Consider the following 23,534-nt stretch of genomic DNA (forward strand, 5'->3'; position numbering starts at 1 on the left):
AGTCGATATTGGGACGGGAAAGTAGGTTCGTTTGGTTCTAGGCGAAACCCTTTGTCTTATATTTCACACCCCCAAAACGAATTTCACTCTTCTGAAAAATGTCAGCGAGTGTTTTCAAGCCTTGAAAAAACTCCTAGCAATATCTCGGCTCCTTCCACCTGCACTAATTTCCTTCAAGTTTAAACCTATGACCTTTCCACCATATTACTTCTAGGTGTCATAATCCCTCTTAATAACAACAAAAACAACAATATTAATAACAATGATTACAGTAATAATAATAATATTAATAGTAATAATAATAATAATAGTAGTAGTAATAATAATAAGAATAAAAATAATAAGAATAGTAAAAATAATAATAGTAATAATAACAAAAAATAGCAATAATAATAATAATAATAATAATAATAATAAAATGATAATAATAATAATAAAATAATAATAATAATAATAATAATAATAATAATAATAATAATAATAATAATAATAATAATAATAATAATAATAATAATAACAATAATAACAATAATAGCAATGATAATCATAATCATAATAGCACTAATAATATTATTTTTTTTTTATTATAACAACTATAAACCATGATTTTCATTTTGCTTAGTTTGTTAATTATTTTCTGAGTTCCTCCCTTTCGTATCAAGATAACAAACGCTACAGCTACATATTTCCTCGAAAAATGCACATTTGAGTTTTGTTCTTGGTAAACACTATCAACTGTATTAGTGCAGCTCTAGTTAGTTGATCTGTGACCTTCACTATGTTTACCTGCTTTAGGGGAGTTTAGTGAAAAATAGACGTAATATTGGCTCGGATTTTAGTTGTGATATTTTTGAAAAACTACTAAGAAAGTTCCTCAACTCAACTTAGCACCAATTACCCCTCCCAATTTACCGAAACGGAGGTAAACATTGTCAGAGTCGGAGCTCAACTTCTCAGAGTCTCACAATATTTCTGTAACATAACTTCATTAATAAAACGCATGAACGTAAAATAACGATTTTTTGAAACGGTTTCTATTTTTTGCAGTGGTTTTTTGGCTTGCTATTTAACAGTAAAATCAGCGGAAGATGGTCATCGCTTTAGCACACTATTTTACATCTTTCACAGATTTTGGAGGTAATTTGTTTTTAATTTACTTCCATTGAAAATATATTTCTGAGCACGTAACTCGTGCAGAGGGTTCTAGAGATGCTTTAGTTATAGTACAGTGGTGGTAAAAGAAGGTGCATCACCTGCGCCGCAAAGGAGAGGAATATCATCCCGACTGCACTCAACACACAGTCAAGCATCCCGTATCCCAGATGATTTGGGGATGTATTTCTGATCGAGGAGTTTGTGGGCTTCACTTTGTGCAAGGAACAGTGAACGCTCGGTTGTATATTGGCATCTTGGAGGAGAAATTGCTTCCTACGATCCGGAATCGCTTTACTTCAGTTCCAAACGTCATTTTCCAGGATGATTCTGCTCCGTGCCATAGGGCAAAACTGATAAGCAACAACTCAAAAACCATTATCCTGCCATTAGACTTAAATTGACTCGGGGTTAAGTAAATGTTTTTTTCTCTAAACTCACACGCAGGTTCAGAAATGGAAAAATGAGCATGGGGTCAGTAGTTTGCCATGGCCTGGAAACAGCCCCGATCTACGTAAACAATGATCGGATTCCTGCTGTTAAATGTTTATTTCATAAGTTTTGCAGAATTTCACATACATTCATCGCTAATCGGTCGACCAAAACTTCTCACATAACCCCATTGTTGTGAAAATGCGAGGGTGATGCAATTGTTTTTACCAGCACTGTATTTGTAATTTTGTTACATTGTACCCGTCTTTTATTTCGGAAATGTTTGCTTTTCTTTCCAGGCTTTTTCCTTTGCTGGTGTTTTGTCTTCTAGCAGCATTTCTGGTGCCTCTAATGGGCTCCGGCCCACTGTGGCATGAAACGATCGACACGTATGTTCCTGCATGTAGAACAAACTGGTGGAGGAATCTTATATTTATAAACAACTTCTTCGATCCAAAAGATATGGTAACATTTTATTTTACGCAATTCAGCATGATATCTATACAGAGTGTTTCGTTTTAACCTGCAAGACCTTTTTTTCGCAACCGCTAGTCTTAGATGTATACTTACAGTGGGGTTGTATCCAAAAATTTAAAAGTATTTTTTTCTGAAAGAGCATGCTTAAAAATATAGGATCTGACCATATTTTAAATAATTTGTGAAAGTTTAATATTTAAAAAAAATACTTAAATCGGTGCGCTTTTATTGTTTACGCTTCTACCGATGACATCACAAATGATGAAATGCCATTCACTGTTGCCATTCACGGAGGAAATTTTTAATTCGCATCTTTACTCACGTGTATTGGCAACGATAGGATTGATAGCAAGCGTAGAGCACAATTTTAATTCGCTTCTTGCTTATCATAACGTGGAAACGAGGTAGAAAGATGCGGCAAAGTGCATCATTTGTGAAGTCATCAAGACCACGCCATCTTTGAAAAATCAGACAAAAAAAAGAACTAAAAAATAACTGTTGAAAAAATGAAAGTTTTTTCTCGCCTAATATAATTATTATTATTATTATTATTATTTTGCTTATTCTATCAATTTCAGTGACTAAAAGTTGTACTTTAGACTGAAGAAAACAACCCCATTGTCAAAATGTTCAAAATCAGATGCATAGTAAGTTTGTAGTAAAAATAAAAATGAGTCAAAAAATACAAAATGTAACTTTTTGTACTCACCCCATATCCCTTAACTTATATTTAGGGAAATAATCTCCTTTGAAAGATATTACTAACACAAACAGTTTGAAATTAGTACGACCCATATTCACCTCAGCGTTTTGTGACTCAAACCACTTTACACTCGCCGTCTATAACACCTGTTGGGGGAAAAAAAACGCTCAACAAGTGTTTAAAATTACTGTACAATAGAGTGTGGTTTTTCAAATTGTTCGAGGTTTTGTAGCGTGTTTTTGCGTATCATGGTATAATATTTGCATTTATTTTTGAAAAGCGATGAAAAATATAAATACCTTGTTTTTCTTACTTTGATGACCTGTCATTCTTCAGAAAGGGCGATAAGTTCCAATCTCATCTTCTGAATGGTCCCTTAAAACTTTGAACTGTACTATCTTCTTGCGTTTTTATCGCACAAATGTCGCATTTTTTGTGTCGGTAATAGTTTTCAATGGAGATTATTTCTCTGAATATTAGTTAAGAGACCTAAAGCTTGTATAAAAAGTTCAATTTTTTATTTTTTGACTCATTTTAATTTTTGATTCAAACTTTCTATATCTTAACTCTGCATCTGATTTTGAACATTTTCGCAATTGAGGCAGAGAGAAGCAAAGGGATGTAAGTGGCAAAATTAAAAATTTGGAGATAACCAGTAGACATGGTAGGTGAACCTCTCCTCTTTCTTGGGACAAGATATGGTACTAATAGTCCTGGTAGGTACTGCTATACAGCATGATTGAGAAAAAAAATTCAATGAAAGCCTACCTAGGACCGCAACTTTAAAAGCGTTTGACTCAAAACTTGAAAATGTCCACTTACATCCCTTTGCTTCTTACTGCCTCATCTAGGACTAACATCTATACTAAATATATCTAGGACTAACGGTTGCGAAAATTAAGGTCTTGCAGGTTGAAACGGAACACCCTGTATATCACTCACTCCTCTAACAGCTTCGTATCTCAAAAAACGTGATTTTTCAAGAGAGCAATTTTAAAAATTAAAATTTATGTTTAGAAAGATAACTATTGAATCCCATTAAAATTGCCAATAATGGGGAAGTAACATCAAATTGGTGTAAAAGGAAGTCACGTGATGCACCCATAAACTCGTTACTATTAGAATCAGAAAATACAGCTTGTTGCAAAAACACACCAAGAAATCACACCAACGATTCCAACGAGTGTTGTTGATGATCATGCCTGTATATTTAAATGTAGAATGGCTGATTGTTTTGTATCACATCAATGTATGTGCATTCTAAATTTCATTTAAATCGGTCCTGTAACTCTTGATATAATGGACCTAATCTGAAAATTCTCTTAATTTTGAGCACGAGTGTAGTTTATGCTGCCAACAGATACATCTATTAAGGTGCTTTTGAATAAAATGGTCATTGCATACATTTGATGAAAACACTCTGAGAGCGATGCATATCTCGTGACGTAAAAAATATTTTCTTCGGATTTCCTATATTTTTTAAATTTTCTTCTATGAAAATTCTTTAAAAATTGCGACTTATGCAGGAAATTCAGACGGTTTGATTACAAAGGCTTCATTTATTTATTTTGCAGTGTATGCAACATGCTTGATATTTGGCTTGTGATTTTCGATTACATAGTGCTGCCTTTTTGATCAAGATAATACTATTTATTTATTTATTTATTTATTTTGCAGTGTTTGCAGCACACTTGGTATTTGGCGTGCGATTTTCAATTACATGTTGCTGCACTTTTGATACTGATACCACTTTTGAGGTAAGCGAACTTTTTTTTAAATACATATATAATACACATAATTTAAATTACATGACATGTTGAAGATGCCCAAATTAACAGTAGGAGATAACTTAAGGATAAGATAAGCTCATCTGTTTCAGGAAAACAGATCCTTCCATCACCTTCACATCAACAGATCAGGAAACAGATTTCCTAACGCCTTGTCCAATATTCTGGTGAAATTACTCTATCCACTTTAGAAATCGGATTAGTTAAACCCATGCATACATAACCATTTTTACATCCTTTTTCAAAAAAGGAAGTATTGTATTCGCAAAAAAATTTTCACTCAAAAATCGGCCTTAACTTCCATTTTGCTCACCTCCGAAAGAATCTTGAGTTTTTTTCCGACACGACCACACGTGGATAAGTGCCTAAGAACGTATAGACACTCGAAATATCCATTTTGTCGATCCCCGAGTTTATTACAACGAGTTTTCTCGTGAAGTCCGTATGTGCGTATGTGCGTTTGTATGTCGCATAACTCAAGAACGGTAAGTCCTAGAAAGTTGAAATTTGGTACGTAGACTTCTAGTATGGTCTAGTTGAGCACCTCCTTTTTTGCTTCAATTCTAATGTTCCAAAGGGGGTCTTTTACACCTTTTTTGGGGGAAATCATTGCTAATTTCAATGCAAACTCTAGTGGTGTTATAATTTGGCAAACACTTGGCGATATGTCGCCAAGATTTTAGTCGCCAAGTTCTGTCGCCAACTTTTCGACAAATTTGGCGGTTTTTTTTTAAAACCTGGTTTCATTTTGGCCACTATTGGCGATATTTAGAGGTGAACTACTGAATCACATTAAAATTGCCAATAATGGAGAAATAACATTAAATTGGTGCAAAAGGAAGTCATGTGATGCACACATCAGCTCTTTTTGTCATACTTTCTGTCAATCATTACATATTTTCAAGTTTACGTGCGAAGCAGCGTGGAACTATACATCCATTTGAATCAAACGCGCCAGCCAATTACTCTTGAATAGGAAATCAGTGATCGCAGGGGACACACATGTATTCTTCCATGACTTGTCGAATCCAATGTTATTATAATTCCGATGGAGCTTTAGTTGTGTATCTTAATGAAGGAAAACGTTGAATTGACAAAACTTTAATTTCAGTTACAACATGGCTCTGATAACAAGATGTCTGACCTTGTATGAGTTAAGCTGTTCTCGAGGAGAAACAGTTGAAATTCTCACACTGGCATGAGACCAACAACCGTTGTTGGAAAAACACACTGACTTTATTTACCTCCATTTTAAGAATTGGAATTACTTCTTTGTTCATCAGAGTTTAAATGATCAAGGTCAAGTTATAGGCCAATACTTTGTGGTTCAAATGTTGCGATTCAATGGTATGTTTACATCTTTAAGGATTGGAATTACTTCTTTGTCCATCAGAGTTGAAATGATCAAGTTCAAGTTATAGGCTATACTTTGTGGTTCAAATGTTGCGATTCAATCGTATGTTTACATCTTTAAGAATTGGAATTACTTCTTTGTCCATCAGAGTTGAAATGATCAAGGTCAAGTTATAGGCCAATACTTTGTGGTTCAAATGTTGCGATTCAATCGTATGTTTACGTCTTTAAGGATTGGAATTACTTCTTTGTCCATCAGAGTTGAAATGATCAAGGTCAAGTTATAGGCCAATCCTTTGCGGTTCAAATGTTGCGATTCAATCGTATGTTTACATTGTTGAAAAAAAAAAAACCATGAACAAAAAACGAAACACTGGGGATTAGGGGATGGTTGGCAAACTTATAGCGTATGTTCTTTTTTCGGGAAAATTTCAACAACATTTTTGCAACTGAAACTATGTTAGCAAGCATTGATGACACGAATGGACATAATTGTAAAATGTCATAATTGTTTCGATCCCGAAACTCGGCTTTAACAATTTTTATTTAAATAAACACACGGGAAAAATTGACACTCTGCCTCAGTAGTGGCAAAACCTGGCACAAATATTGTTTTGGAGAACAAATATAGTTCGAAATGGTTCAATAAAAACTACTTAATTTTAATTTACTAACTAGAATATATAAACTGAAATAAAATACAAGGCAATGCAACTTGTAGTAGTCATATCAGCTCTCAAATCTGAATTCCATATGTGTGTGTGATATTACAGCTTAATCGGAAGTCTTTATATTGTTACGTGGATAGCAAAACTACTTTTAAAACAGATTGAATAAGGTAGATTGGAAACAAAACAATCGCTTACCCTTACTTGAATAATTGCTAACCCCTGAGTAATTACCAGCCATCTTTCATTGCAGAATTTTCGCACTTAATTTACCTCTTTTCAGGCAACCACTTGTTGGTCTGACGTTGAACTTTGCAGCAATACTATCATCAGTGATATATAGTGGCTATGTTGTCTCTGTGGAGGGATTTTCACCGACGTCTTTACCATCTGATGCTGACCCAAGGTACTTCACCTACCTATTGTTTTCCTTACATGATCATCTGGAATTAAATACTCAACCGAAAGAGCTCCCCTAGTAGGGATTGTAATACCGGACTGAAAGTTCAATACCGGTATTTTAAAACCGTAATACCGGAATACCGGTATTAATACCGGTATTCTAAATTTCTCAAAAAATGCTTGAAAACATATTGTTTTGTTGCGCACTTCATACTTTTGTACAAAAATTGTATTATTTATGAAAACGTATTGTGAACAAATATAAAATGAAGGAACAAATGTCATATTAAAAAAATTAATAATTATAAAAAACATAGTGCATTTATTTAATTGTCTAAGCCTTGTACTCTGAATTCACGCAGGTCTGTGATAATGTTAACAATGTGCAATTCATCTTCTCTAATTGTCTAGAAGTACTTCACCTTCAAACAATTCGGTATCTTGCTTGTTATTTTTGGATAAATGGTTTTGTGTGTGTGTGTGTGTGTGTTTTCTTTTGTATTGTGTGTATAATTATTATTTAAATGTATAGCTAGTTGTATTTTCTTTTCGAGAGACGATACTTTTCCAATATTAACATCGTTGTCTCTTGAAAAGGAGAGGTTTGTGTTTGCTTTTTATTTGCAGTTTTATTTGAAATTTGCGATAACAGTGACTAAATTTAATCTTGTTATTTTATCTTATTCGTTTTCGTTTTTTCCCCCTTCAAAATTCATTACAATGATAATTATGTAAATATCTCAATATATGTTTCAATTGAATAACCTTTACCTCCATGCAAAATTTAAGGCACTGTATAATTTCAAAGTATTCTCTTTCAAGTGCAAAGCCAAACAGCGAGACAGGACAACAAACCAATACTGGTGACAGCAAATTACCATTTGTTATGTTTTCAAGAAAAAGTTTCTGTCAAAATTTAGTACAGTTAAGACAAATACATTTTTACAAAAATCAAAGTCTTCAATATGGTTGGAATATCTTTTTCCTTGGACAAATAAATTCAAAATTATACTCGAATTTAACTTTCACAAAAGAGAAAGTGAGTGATCAGGGAAAGGGAAAAAACTGAAACCTGGTGCTCAAAAGCGCACGAAAAGAGCATTCATTTCACCATCTGGTAATGACAGTATCATTTAGAAGTCTTTCCGCTACTTTTGTTTAATGATATTCTATTAGTTTGAGCTTTTGAAGCCAAATTTTTACATCAATAGATTGATTTTGTTTTTTTAACATAGAAAAAAAGATATACACATTTAAAATATAAGTAGATGTTTATTAAGTTCAATTAAAAATTCATCGATTAAAAAAAAATATTATTTTTAGCTAATACAGAAAATACTGGTATTTTACCTTAGCAAATACCGGTATTATGAAATTGCAAAATTGCTCAAAATACCGGTATTCGGTATACCGTTATATCCGTTTTTCAGACCCCACGTCATCTGCGAGAGAACTATACATGTTGCAAATAAACTTGAGTACCTAAATACATATCACACCACACAAAAGAACTTTCACTTTTACTTATCGTTATAGTAATTTTAATGCCGTGCCGTTTATTGAATGCTACTAGAAAATCCCCGTCAAGGTATGACGGGTGAAAATTGCTTCAACATTTGAAAGCAGCAATTGCCTCTTTGGTGATATTTTGATAGCTGAAATTTTAACCCTAACTCCGGTGGATGAACCCTAAACTCCAGAATATATAATCAAATTATCATGCTATGGCGCAAATTTCATTGTTTGTGACGTCAACGTTACTCGATCAGTGGTTTTCGCTATTATATGCAATATATGACCAAAAATATTGGGACACTTTCAAAAATTCACTCTTTTAGGAACTTCTCGAGAAATAAAAGACTAATTGCTTTGTAATTTTTGTCACATAGCAGATATACTCCAGCTGTCAATTTAAAATGAAAATTATATCACCCTTGCGTTTCGGGGGTCAAAAACAAACTGAGGAAAACAAAAAAAAAAAAATTTTTTTTGGTCATTATTCATCGTAAATAGCTATTAATTTGAAATTAATATGTTGAAAATGTGATAAAATATAGTCAATAAAGCAATTAATTTATCACTGCGCATGCGTGAAAGATAGCAATTTTAACTTTCATCATCTAATACCCAACTAGATTCATCAACTCATAAAAAATACCAGTTCAATATCTCAAAAATGTAGAAAGTTATCAGCAAACTAATGAGCCGAATTTCAATAACTCTTGGATAGGCTACGAATCGCGAGGGATCGTTCGCAAATAAGCTGTTTTTATAATGAATTACACTGAACAATTGCAAGCAAATGTTACAAACTTGCGAACGACTCCTGTCGGTTCGTCGCCTACCCAAGAATTATATAAATTCGGCTCATTAGATCGCTGATAACTTTCTGAATTTTTAAAATATTGAACTGGAATGTTTTATGAGTTGAAGAAGTTCATTAGGCTTTAGATTATGAAAGTTTTAATTTGCTACCTTTCACGCATGCGCAGTGAAACATTAATTGCTCTAAATGTCCATATTTTTATCAAATTTTCAACGTTTTAATTTCAAATTTTAATATTATGCTTCTCTTGTATGCTGTCAAATTTTCTGAAAGTTTCGTAAGCTTTTTTGAAGGCGGTCACTGTGGCCTACCAAAAATGTTCTTATTCGACATTTTTTTGGAGATAGCATTATGAAATTGCCATTAAAAAAATATTATGTTTAATGTCTCTTCTCATTAGATATTTGTTTGTGCTCATCTCGTATTTTATAACTTAATAAAATTCAGAGTATCATTCGGCGAATAAAAAATCCTCCCCCCTCCCCTCACCAAAAATTTATGTTCTGGGCGTCTTTGTGTGGAAGATCATAAGCGTGCAAGGCCTTCACTTTTCCCAACACTGGAAGGAAATGCAATTTTTTAAGTTCTTAATAGATAATATATTGAGGAACAATGTTAATCTTAGCGACACTGTAGAAAATGAAATTAAATCTCTCACCAAACAATTAGTCAAATTTAGCTACCTTTCTAATTGGAAAAAGGTTCACAGTGATGGTGCTTTTACAAACTGAATGCAGTAAAATGTACTGTTTAGCTCGTGAAACTTGTCAACAATATACATAAACTGGAAAATCGCCCGTCAAGGCATGACGAGTGAAAATTGTTTCGACATTTGAACGAAGCAATTGCCTGTTTGGTGATATTTTATAGCTGAAATTTTAACCCCAACACCAGTGGATTAACCCTAAACTCCAGTAGATAGCGTCAATCTCGAATACGCTACCTTGCGATGATTAACAATACTACCGAAGAAGGTAGAACATTCTATTCCACGTGTTTTCTTTGGGGGTAAATTACAGGTTTCAGACAGTTTGTGGTGTAATGTAGTTTCAGAACAATAGAAAAACAAAGCTTCCTACAAACACTATGATAAATTAGTGTCATTCACTAATCTTCAAAGCAAGTTATAAATTACAGTATTTGTTTGTTTTACTTTTTTCTTCCGCCATTAGACAGTGGCTGCATCGCCCCCCTATAGTTTATTGGAGTTCCGAATAGTTTTGGTTCCTTCGTTTTCCTAAAATGACAGTCTTACCAGTAAAACTGTTAAGTCGCCGGATCGAGTTCAGCCTTGTCACAATAAAGCTTTTCCATGCATGTCAAACATTACCAAAACATATTATCAAATTATCATGCCGTGGCGCGAGTTTCATTGTTGAAACACGCGGGTTACTTTATTATTGGATATCTCGACATAGTATAAAATGAAGTCTCCAAAAAGCGTCTGTGTGTTTGAACTCGCAAAACTCGAGAACTACCCGGCCGATTTTGCTGAAATTTGCACAGTTTGTTTCTTTAAGTCCTGAGAAGGTTTGCAGACCAGTTCGAAAACAATTCGATGAATAGGTTTTTTTTTTATTCCAATTTAGGTCTAATTTTCACGTAGATTCCCGAATATGGGGAAGAAAAATTACTTGCAAATAATAGTATTATATATCGTTGGAAAGGGAAGAATTTTCCGCGTTCTACGCAATTTGTTCCAATGATCTAACTAATTGCGGCGGGAGTTTTTTACGTTTTTAGCTCGAAGTTTTTTAGGCTTAACTGAAATTTAGGAACTACTTTCTTCATTAAATCCATCAATAAAAAGTGAAGGAATTGTCCTACAGTTTTCTTTTTGACAGCATTGGATAGAGCTGCTTTTTTTACTCCAGATCTAACTCGACTTATGGTCGACAGTTTAACCTTCTTTCTCCATTAGAAAAAAAGTTACAAGCGAATTAAATGAAGTTCAAAAATCTGTTCTCTATTACAAGTTTTTAACCATTTTATTTTACGTTTCCACGGTAACGCTTTTTGAATCCATTGTTTATTTTCATCTTTCTCATTTTCAATTCTTAAACTTATTTTATTTTGTGTTTCCATGGTTACGCCTTTTAAATCCATTTTTCTCATTTTATTTAATTTCTTAAAAGTATTTTAGTATCTGTCGTCATTGTTTGGCGAGAAAACTTTGCATGATGGTTTTTTTTTTCTTTAATTTAATCCTGGTTATTGAAGATACTTCACTTGACGCAATGTTTTTTTTTTTCAAGGTAGACCGGGCAAAGCCGTTCAACGCAGCTAGTTATTTATATGCGGATGTAATCTATTACGCAGATTACGATTACGTAATCGGGGATTACTCTAAGTCTGCCATCTTATAGTTAAATAGTTAGTATTTTTTAAATACAAAATATCAGATAAATCTGATGGTTCTAATATCAAAATTATAAACTCCTTTACACCTACAGCCAAAGGCATTAAGAATTTATGAAATATTGCGTAGTTTAAATTATAAAAGAGTCTTGTGTTTTTATTATTATGTAACGAAGGGCTACTTACGAATTACTTTTCTCTTAGGCAAAACGAATTTTATTGGAGCTACTTCTTTAAGCCTTTTGTGCATGTGGGTCCATATTGCATAGGAATGCTATCTGGCTACATTTTGGCAAAAAAACCTAATTTGAAAATACCGACAGTAAGTATCATTTATTATTAATCTTACATTAAAATTTCTAAGTTAATGTGTGCGTGTAGGGTTTTAAAACTTGGTTCATGACGTTTATATGCACTTAAGCGACATTCACACGCCGTTCGTACGGCACGTCAGCGACACATTTTTCTCCCTAAAGCTTTGGTTTCCTAAGAGCGAACACGCCGATCGTCGGTGTCACTCCTCGCCGAGGCGAAAGCTTGATTCTTCTGCGCATGCGCGCTTGAGTTAAATCGACGTCGTGAATGGCCACGCCGGAATCCACTTGACTTTCATTTCTGCGTTACGGCGAGGAGCGACGTCGAAGATCGGCGATTCTCTTCTAGGAAACCAGGGCTTAAGACCAGTTTTCAATCGGCGTTGCCATGACAGCAAAACCAGTATTGTACGGGGCCCGTCAACGGGACGAGACGCTAGATATCTGACGTCCTTAGAGTTGGGAGTCGCATTTTATTGGTCTCCACGAGATGAGCGTGCTCTCTCTATTGGGTGAGAGTACTGACATGTGCTTTACTCGCGTTCACAATATATAAATGCTTCTCCCTTTTCGGAAAACGTGCGTCTGTCCACTTAACATGGCAAACGTGATGTGCGGACGATGTCTGAATTATGCTTTTCGCCTGAACGAAGCGGTGATAGCCCAAAATTTGGCGACAGAGCCAAAATCCAAAGCTTTCCGAAATATTTCCGTCTTTTGACTTTCTTAGACCCGTATTCTTTGATTAATTTCATCACAAATTGTATTTGCAAACTTTTACAAGCTTTATATTGTGATAAATATTGAGAACCAAACATAGTTGAACTCTTCCAAGGTTAAGTGTCTTTTAAACTTAAGCCAGACCACATTCAAGGAAAGTTCCGTTATTTTGATTTGAAAACAAATAGGTCGTTGCCAGTTGGTAAAGGAGAAATACATCCTTTTCCGCCATGCGTTAAGGGTCTTACGTATAGATTTTCATCTCCTTTTAAGTACATGATGTTATCAATGTAAAATAGTATTAAAAAAAGTGTGGCTCTGGTAAGTTGAGCTATTACCTTGATAATGTTTACCGCTTTTTGAGGCGTTTAATGAAGAAAAGACAGGTTATTTTTGCCAATTTGAGTTGGAATACTCTTGCGAAGCTATAACGAAAGTAACCCAACTCAACTTGGCACCAATTGCCCTTTCCTATTACTCCTAAAAGAGGTAAATATTGTCAAGGTCATAGCTCAATTTAACAGAATCATACGATAAGCAATTTCTTTCTTCTTGTTTGCTAACAATAACTTCATAATTCGCCTACAATAGCTTGTTGTTTCTTTGGCTAACAACAGTTCGTTGCTAATTTGGAAACAAATTGTTGGCGAATTAACTCATAAAACTTTAAACTATTTAATATTGTTTTGCATTTAAACTGCATTTAAAATTACATGCAAAAAAAAAAAAAAAAAAAATCTGATTCATGGTAATTAATAGCTTTTAATTGATATCTCCGCTCATTATTATCAGAGGATTATGTTAAATCGACAAACATAAAGACTGGAAAATTACGAAACCATCGATACCTGGCTTGATGATCAGTTCACTGTCGTTTGAGAGAAGAAACTAGGTCACAAATACATAGATACATACGCTCAGGTTTTAATTATATAAGATTATTATTATTATTTTTGAGCAATCACGATTGCTTATTGTTCTCATTTGACAGTCCTTGACGTTGGGATTATTTTTCAGCTTGAACCAGCAGCACCACCGGCGCGGCGACGGCACGGCTGCTCTGTTCCTGAGCACTGTCCCCCGGAATCCACTTCTGCTGGGTGATGGCGTCCATGTCCTTCACACGCATGCTCATACACACTCGCCAACACGTGAGCGCCTTTACACACATACACAGGCCTACGTGCACACACTTAAGCCTGCACACACACAACTATACACACATAACCACCCAGGAGGAGGGACATGCTTGGGGGGGGGGGAGCCATTTCTAGAAACAATAACTCTAATGAGAAGGGTCTTGTCGCAACTCGTGATTGCGAAAAACATAATTTGAATTCAAAGTTTCAGAATTCAAATTAGATTTTTTTAAATTTAGTTCTTTGACAGTTAATGAAGTTAACGGCAATCGGTTTTATATTTAAATAGAGATATCAAGTTGCTGGCTGGTGTTTAGCTGTCGTATTCAATGTGAGCTCCCTTTATGGAGTTTATGAATGGAACAGAGGTGCTCAACCTACATTTGTGGAGAAAATATTGTATGCAGGGTTGCACAGAGTAGCTTGGTCTGCAGGTGTTGCTTGGGTTATCCTTGTCTGCTCTACTGGACATGGAGGTAGATAATTTATTCTTTATATTTTTCAAAATTTTCCATCAATAAATAAAATGTTTACTTTTTTTGCTACAAGTTGAAAACATCAAAACAGTATTTAAATTTCACAAATAGCAATAAAATTGTAAGATAAATAAACACCTTTGTGCTGAACAGTAAAGTCAGGAATAACAACGTCAAAAAAGTGCAAATTGTAGATTACTGCAGACACATGTTTCGGCGTTACAGGGAACGCCTTTTTCAATGCAAAAAGTAAAGTAATGAGCTTCACAAGCTTTATAATCTGCAATTTCTGTTTTTTTTGACGTTGTTATTCTTACTTTACAATAAAATTGTGTTTCGTAAATCAAAATTTTTTTTTTAAATTAATGCAAAGAAAACAGCTTTTTTTTCTTTTATCATATATATATGTTATTAAATAAGCTCCTTTCTTTTCATTGAATAAAGAGCTTCTTTTAACAATGAAACAGTTGTCTAGCTATTATCGCAATTTAAACTTTTTTTGACCTTTTTAATATTTTGGAAATGCTGAAATACATATATAGCTTACTTTAACATGGAAACAAAATTAGGTTTATAACAAAAATTGCAAAATATATTACAAGCACTTGTTTCAGGACTGTAAGGAATTCCGGAACACTGGTTAATGAATTAGGCAATTTATAACCCAGGACGTTAGCCTATCGTTTTCACCAAATACTTTAAGCACGCAAACCAAATAAATAAGAAAATTAAACATCCTTACCCTCAGCAATGGAAATTTTGAAGAAAATATTTATGTTAAGTCTGTTAATAGTTTGTCATAAAAAAACTCATGCGATTCGACAGAAAAGTATGGAATCGCACGTTCTTGTCTAATTATTATTTGAATCGGGTTGCCAAATTAAGTTTTCGTACAAATTCTTAATAAATTTGAATAGTCAAGTAGAACTTTTCAACAAATTATTAATAAAATCAAATTGTAAAGTTGAGCTTTTCAATCCATTCTTATACTCTCGGAATTACAGCAATTTTTTTACTAGGATTTTTTTCTGGAATCCAAACCATTATCGTCTACACATCTATTTCTACTCATATACTCATTCATTGCTGTATATTTATACAAATACAAATGTGACGACCAGCAACAGACTCTGGGCCCAGCTAGGCTGGTCATAGTCAATTTACAATCCCCAGTGAAGATCAATGGCCCTCTTAAAGCTATCCACCGCCCTTGCTCATCACCGCCTCTTCCGGTAGGCTGTTCCAAGTGCCCACAACCCTACTAAAGTAGTAGTTTTTCCTTATTTCCAGTTTAGCCTGAGATTTGAATAGCTTAAAACAATGATCCCTCGTCCTGCTTTCGGTGCAAAAATTTAATCCATTAACATCATTCATTTTGGTAAATTTGAACAACTGAATCATGTCCCCTTTGCTCCAGGCTATACATATTAAGTCTATTAAGTCTGGTATCATAATCTAAATCTGAAAGTTCCCTTACTAGCCTAGTTACCCTTCTTTGAACCCTTTCCAATTCACAAATATCTTTCTTCAGATAAGGAGCCGAAACTGCATAGCATACTCCAAAAATGGGGTCTTACTAAACTCCTATATAAAGGCAGAAGAACCTTCTTAGATTTGTTTGGAATAGATCTAATGATAAACCCAAGCTTTCTGTTAGCTTTGTTACTTGCAATGCTGCACTGTTGACTAAACTTGAAGCCCTGATTTATTAAGATACCCAGATCAATAACATTTTCTGCTAAATTAATAATTTTTCTTAATATTCATGTTACGTGAGATTTAAATAGCTTAAAACAATGACCCCTTGTCCTACTTTCAGTGCTAAACTTTTGCCCCGTAACATCTTTCATTTTAATAAATTTAAACAACTGAATCATGTCCCCTCTGTCTCTTCTAAATATTATACATAATATATAATATTATATATAATTTGTTATGTATATAATTTCTTATATATAATTAAAATATATAAATATTTTTCCATGGAGATCTATTTTAATTCAGTTTATCGGTATCTTCAACTCTTTTTGTTCTGCGTAATTATTATGTGTAATTTTATTTTCTACAGGCATTGTTAGCAGTATTTTGTCGCTCAAACCATTTATTCCGTTGGGAAGACTGACGTTCTTCGTTTACTTGTTTCATCCACTCATACAATTGGTATATGCCTCCAATCTGCAAACACTGATTGAACCAGCCCATTTTATTCTGGTAAGAAAATAATTTACTCAAAAATACACAATTTCTTATTAAGCACTTTTATTACACTTGGCCTGATTGTCTCGGAGAAATCTGAGGCCTAGTTTTGCTTATATCTCTGCAACTAGACTATTTAGAGACTTGGGTATTTCATTAAATGATTTGCTCAATCTTAAGGTACAACTTAGCACTGAAAAAGTAAAATTCTAAAACAAAATTATTATTTCAGTTAGGATGGAAAGCAGCAAATTTCGTGTAATTTCCCTATTAAATGTTTAAATATAAAACCCATTGTTACAAATTTTGTTGCCTTGCAACAGTAATGTTAAAAGCAATCATAATGAAAATTTTGAATCGAGGCTTCTCTGAAGCAAGCATGAAATTAGCAAGCATAAATCCTAGAGATTTATGATTCAATTTTAGTGCCAACTGCTTAAAGGTTTCGACACGTATATATAGGTGTTTTCCCTTTTAGTACCGAGCATTTATATGAAAAAAAAAAAAAGGTGAAGTTTCGTGGTGGTAAAATTATTCTATTTCTGAAATACATTTACACTAAAAAGAATAAAATAACAGATGTTTTTAAAAAATACCAAGCACTTTTTTAATAATGCACCCAAAAAGACAAAATAGCTTTTCTGGGTCAGAAAGGACAGAAATTTAAGAATTCCTGTAGTTTTCGAAAATTCCAAGAAAATGACACCACAAACGAAGAAAAGTGCGGTTCTAGTCATTTCAAACCAAACTTTCCCCAATAAGAAAAATATGCATTTTTCAACACTCAAAGTTATGATTGAAAGCTAGATAATGATACTAAATTCTCTTCATGACTTTCTGATCCAGAAAAGTTATTTTGTCCTTTTGAGTGCATTATGAAAAGTGCTTGGTGTTTTTAAAAATTCTGTTATTTTTAATTATTTACTGCGGTGGTCTCTAAAATTATGATATATTATAATGATTAAAAGTTCCTTTTTAGCAAAAACAAAAAATGCGATTTTGTTAAAATGATTAAATGAAAGAAAACATGTTTTATCATATGAAAACAGACAACAAACATTTAAAAGCATTTATTAGGAAGAATAATGTATATACAGTAGACCCTCGTTTTACGCGGGGGTTACGTTTTACGAAAATGCCGCGTAAATCGAAACCTCGTAAATTGAGACCTAATAGCAGTGTTAAAATAGGGGTTAGGTTCCGCAGATTAAAAAAAAATACTTCATGCTAGTGATGACTATAATTGTATAATAAGTTTAATGTGTTATCGATTTTTATACCACAACATGCGTAAAGAAAACATAAATTAACGGCAGTCATTAGGAATTTTTCTCTGTAATTCTGTGCAGAGCATTAACGCATCCACGACCACTTGCGTCATTTCCATGATAGAATCTTCCTTCACTAACAAATGAGAAAGATCATTTATATTGTCTAAGATTGGCTCAAAATTTTCAATGTGAATGTTTTTGGTTGTGTGTCACCGATATCGGCCACCTTTGTCACTCCTAAAAGCTCTTCTTCTGGTGAGTTCTGAACTGTGTGAGTTTAATAACTTTACTTCTGGAAAGAGCTCTGGAACCAATCGCATAAAATGTCTCCAGTGGCCCAAGCTCGATTATTAGCACGCCAAAATGCAGTTGATTACGCGTCATCTGCAATCTTTAGGAGTTTGGATTTTGAAAGAGGAGAATATTTTATCTGTTTGCATTGCCGCAGCCGCGTAAAACCGAAACTCATCCGCGTAAAATAAAATAAAGGTGTCAAATCTTAAACCGCGTGTAATCGAAACCGCGTAAAATAAACCCGCGTAAAACGAGGATCTACTGTTCTCGTTTCTAGAAAGAAAGAAACTTTTTTGTTTCTGCTCAGAAATATTTTAGACTTTTAGTAGCAGCAAAAAAAAAAAAAAAAAAAAAAAAAAATTGAATTTTGACATCTGGATTTCAAATTATGTTTTTTGCAATAACGAGTGTGTTTGTGTCTGTATGCAGGGATGAGTGTGTGGACAGTTGTGTGTATGAGTGTTTGTGGTGGGGGGGGATGTGTATGTGTAGGCATATGTGTTTGTGACTGTGTGCAGGCATGAGTGTGTGGATAGTTGTGTGTAGGCGTGTGTATGTGTATGTGTTTGTGTGTAGGCATATGTGTGTATGTGTTTGTGTGTGTGTGTACGCGAAGACCCGGACGACGGTGATGCTGCAGAGGGTGCTGGCGGGAAAATAAAATGATAGCACATCAAAACATCAAATGAAAGCAATAAGCATTCGTGATTGCTCAAAAAAAAAAATCGAAACAGTTTGTTGTCAAATAAATTCTACAAAAATCCATCGACATAAAACGTCAGCCACTGCTATATAAGAATTACTGAAGGGGACTAACCAATCAGAAACGTGAGAAAAAACTTTTTACATTTTCCGAAGACAAATTGAAGAACAAATGTTGAAAAAGTATTTGAATTCCCAACATAAACAACTTGCTTAAAACGCAGAGAACAGATTGTTTACAACGTAACAAGAAGTGTAAAACATGCAAAGGTAAAAAAATTCAACCAATACAAAAGTCATACAAATTGGGAAATAACACGAATTTTTCTAAATAGATTTCAGAACAATTACAACTTTGTAAAAACTTTTCACACTCAATAATATAAATCACAAATTTAAAAAAAACGACAAGACAGTATTTTATGTTAAGGACAAAGGGGAAAATTCAAGCAAGTTAAAAAACAAACGACCATAGAAAAATTTCTTTAATCTAATTTTTGATTGTTGACTCTACTTGATAAAAGCAAAGATGTATGATCGTACGCAAATTAGTTGTTTACGAGCAAGTTGGATTCTTTTTTTTTTTTTTTCATTGACGTGAGTTGAGTGCGTCATTAACTCTATAAGGATGGAACAGCCGATTTTGGATCGGCACTATAAATGACTTTTAAAGCTCTATAAAATCTAAACATTTCATAACTACTTTAAAAAAGCTTTTTCAATTCCAGTTGTTGCTTCGAATTGTAAATGAGAGCTTTTTTAAGTTCCCATCTAAAAAATAATTTGTAGCAACATATTTCATCTCAAGTGAAGATATGAATCTCATTGTGATGTTATCTCAGTTTTCCCAGTTTCCTTTGTGTATCAGGAAAATTTGAGGGTAAAAAAATCTTCAGATTATTCCTTTTGATAAGACAAAAGAAGTAAAGTACTCTGATACTTAAGATTTTCCAATGATGGACTTAGGCTTATCGTTTGGATCAAGAAGTGAACGCAGCAAATTAAAGTACATTATAAGTAACGTCTGGTGACTGAACTTTAATATTTTTTGTTTATCAAATGCTTAATTCACCGTATCATACATTTAATGCATCCATGGATCACGCTCCAGCCCTTTCATTTTGTTTCCTCGTTTCATCCTGGAATGGTAGAGCTAAAATATAAAACTTATTAATTTTTTTAAAACCTCTATAATGTTAAAATCCGAATAACTCTGTCTGGCTTGCCGCACATATTCTTCAAACTGTCTTACTGTCCTAAGTCGAGACAGGTGCCAGAGTACTCGGGAAATACGACGAAGTCATTTTACCCGGTCGCATATGAACAAACTTTACTCTGCTAGAGATTATGTAAAAGTTTGGAGACTGCTGATTGGCTACCTCATGAAAACGTCATCAATCTTCTGAAAAGCTTGTTTTGCAAGTTCTAATTATTGTTTCAGTTCGAAACAAGAAAACATGTCATTTAGATGAGGGTGAGAATTTAAAAACATTCAAACGCAATTTCATAACTTCCGAGGAACGAAATTAGTTCAATTTGTTGAATGGGGGAAAAAGCATGGCTGACACATTTGCACCGACTGACCACTCAGGAGTCTCGAAACTATTACAAGGTCCCTAGCTGAGTAAAGATTGTTTATGTGCCACCCGGTCATATTCCTCTAGGATCGGCAACCTAAGTCGTCTTTGTCATTGTTCGTCTTTTCGGCCCGCCAAAGCAAAAGAAGAAAATGCTTAGTGAGAATCAAACAGAACATAGAAATATTGTTTTTACTATTTAGGAAACATGTGTTTCAATCTAGGATTCATGAAAATCAATTATTTTTTTTTATGTTCGAACTCGACGTTAAACAAAATTTGGGTAATTAATTTAATTTATTTTTCAAGAGTGGAGCTGTTACCGAAGCAAAATAGCTCTTGCTAAGTCTACTGGAACTAGTTGACAGTTTAATGCTTCCGTCGAAGGAATATTTCTTTACATCTACGAATTAAAGATATTTTTGCTGGATGACATTAGAAAAGCTTTTTGCTTTAGTGCAATTAGACATCTTAGTTCCGGTGATACTAATTACATGATGGCATTAAAATCAATCTCCGCCCATCATCAAGGATCGAAGTCAAGTTTAGTCAGATATCGCCCACTTGTCACTAATTTTGAACCCAAATTGCGAAGCAGGTACCTAAAACGACTGATAAGAAGGAGGGGAAGTCCACTACTATTTTAATACTTATAACTTCCTTTTTTACAAAAAAAGAAGTATTGTGTTCGCAAAAAAAAAAAAAAAAAAAAAAACAATCACTCAAAAATCGACCTTAACTTCCATTTTGCTCACCAAAAGAATGTTGATTTTTTTTTCAACACGACCACACGTGGATAAGACACGTGCCTAAGAACATATAGACACTCGAAATATTCATTTTGACGATCCCCGAGTAAATTTCAACGAGTTTTCTCGTAACGTCCGTATGTACGAATGTATGTATGTGCGTATATGCGGATGTATGTAGCTTAACTCAAGAACGACATGTCCTAGAAAGTTGATATTTGGTACATAGACTCCTAGTGGGGTCTAGTTGTGCACCTCCTTTTTTGACTGCATTCGGATGTTCCAAAGGGGGTCTTTTACAACTTTTTGGGGGAGAAATCAGTGCTAATTTCAATGCAAACTCAAATGGTGTTATAGTTTGGCAAACACTTGGTGATATATCGCCAAGCTTTTGGTCGCCGAGTTTTGTCGCCAACTTGGCGATAAATTTGGCGTTTGTTTTTAAATTTGGTTTCATTTTGGTCACTATTGGCGATATTTAGAGAGTTAGCTACTGAATCACATTAAAATTGCCAATAATGGGGAAATAACATTAAATTGGTGTAAAAGGAAGTCATGTGATGCACACATCAGCTCGTTATTTTTTTTTTAAAGATTTGACTCCCAATTTTCTGTTTATCATAAAATATTTTTATTTTCTAGGTTTGGCTTTTCTTCGCCTATGTGACTGCTTCGTATGGTCTAGCCCTCATTGGAACTGCAATGCTTGAAGCTCCATTCCTTGCGCTGGAGAAATTTATGTTCTCAGCTAAAGCAAAAGTACAAGAAATTCAAATGTCGACTAATAAAATAGAATCTCAAATTGGAACTGCAGAACAAAATGTAGAAAACTTTGAACACTTCAATAATTTGAAAAATTTAAACAAGCATTTATAAATCTTTTCCTGTAAAAAAATGAATAAATTATATTTAAAAGGAAGGCTTGAACATTAAATGCTACTGATGTAGTCTCGGTGTTTTAATGGAGTTTTGTGGGAATTCTTCGATGTTTTACTGTAAAAAGTAATTTAAATCGAATTGTAATATGTCTCTGATAACGAAGTACCTGACATTGAGAACGTACATTTCGCATTAGAGAGAATAAAGAGGAATTCTTGTATTGACCAATACCAATCGCAACGCATTACTAGTGAAGCAAACCAGTTTTCCTCAACTATATTTAAAATATTAATTAAAAAATAGAGTTGTTTAATCTTTCCTCCATCGGAGTTCAAGTTATCAGAGCCAAACTATAGTTATCATTATGAGGCATTAGGAATTAAACTCACAGTTATTATTGTTTCGTATTTTGACACAGAAATAGATGCGATCACATCGCATGGCTATACGCATTGGCGGTGGTAAGAATTTGCAGCAATTGGAAACTTAAGATTAATTACTTGGCGACATTCTGCTACAGTGCGGTAGCCTTATTAATTGCTGTCCTGCTGGGTCGAAATTGAACCTACGTATTTGGCGATATCACATATTATTTTGTATCTCAAAGTTATTTTTAAATAAAACATGCTATTGAAGCTACTTTTATTTTTTAAAAAAATACTCCATTGACATATGAGGCATTGAGAAGCAAAAGGATGTAAGTGGACATTTTCAAGTTTCGAGTAAAACGCGTTTAAAGATCAGATCCTAGGTAGGCTTTCATTGACATTTTTTCTTAACCATGCTATATAGCAGCAACTACCGGGGCTACCAGTACCATCTCTTGCCCAAAGACAGAGGAGAGGTTCATCTACCATTTGTACTGGTTATCTCCAAATTTTTAATTTTGCCACTTACACATCCCTTTGCTTCTCACTATCTCAGATAAAATAGTCCTTCATATAAGCGAGTAAAGCAATGGAATCGTTTCCAAAACTTTAGAAGTATTTTTTTTTTCTAAAAGAGCATGCTTAGAAATATAGGATCTGATCATTTTTTTAAATAATTTGTTTAAGATTAATATTTAAAAAAAAAACTTAAATGGGTGCGCTTTCATTGTTTTACGCTTCTGTCGATGACATCAGAAATGATTAAATGCCATTTAGTGTTGCCATTCACAGAGCAAAATACTTAATTCGCATCTTTACTCACGTGTATTGGCAACGATATGGTTTAAAGCCCTTATATATACGAGACGACGCATCAGCTTAAGATCAGCCTTTTAGGATCGGAGCGCGTGTTTGAGTGGTTGTCTTTTCTGGCGAGTTATCGCTTTGGTGATTGTTCACTGTAAGCAATTATTAAGAACACGTGAATTGTTTATAAAATAAAATATTATTTTCTGCAAATTTGGCGAAATCTGAAACATTGCTGTGGTAACCCAAGGAGTGCAACAATGAAAAATCCGATCCAAAAAGGCTAAACTTAAGCTGATGCGTCAGCCTATCTACATAGCGACTCTAATATGGTTGATAGCAAGCGTAGAGCGCAATTTTAATTCGCTTCTTGATTATCATAAC

At 33.9% G+C, this 23,534-nt stretch overlaps 1 protein-coding gene across 1 annotated transcript in view; it reads left to right on the top strand.

The window, feature by feature from the left end:
- Positions 1-22,004, top strand: part of LOC129226817 (nose resistant to fluoxetine protein 6-like) — a 58,860-nt gene extending 36,856 nt beyond the window's left edge. The window contains exons 8-15 of the mRNA XM_054861447.1: positions 1,048-1,137; positions 1,884-2,049; positions 4,442-4,521; positions 6,856-6,978; positions 11,863-11,980; positions 14,121-14,307; positions 16,376-16,518; positions 21,739-22,004. Of these exons, the coding sequence (XP_054717422.1) occupies positions 1,048-1,137; positions 1,884-2,049; positions 4,442-4,521; positions 6,856-6,978; positions 11,863-11,980; positions 14,121-14,307; positions 16,376-16,518; positions 21,739-21,972 (1,141 nt within the window). The 3' untranslated portion in view covers positions 21,973-22,004. The remainder of the gene's footprint in view (positions 1-1,047; positions 1,138-1,883; positions 2,050-4,441; positions 4,522-6,855; positions 6,979-11,862; positions 11,981-14,120; positions 14,308-16,375; positions 16,519-21,738) is intronic.
- Positions 22,005-23,534: the final 1,530 nt, after the last annotated feature.

The sequence above is a fragment of the Uloborus diversus genome, chromosome 1 (assembly GCF_026930045.1).
Source record: "Uloborus diversus isolate 005 chromosome 1, Udiv.v.3.1, whole genome shotgun sequence".
NCBI classification, from domain to species: Eukaryota; Metazoa; Arthropoda; class Arachnida; order Araneae; family Uloboridae; genus Uloborus; species Uloborus diversus.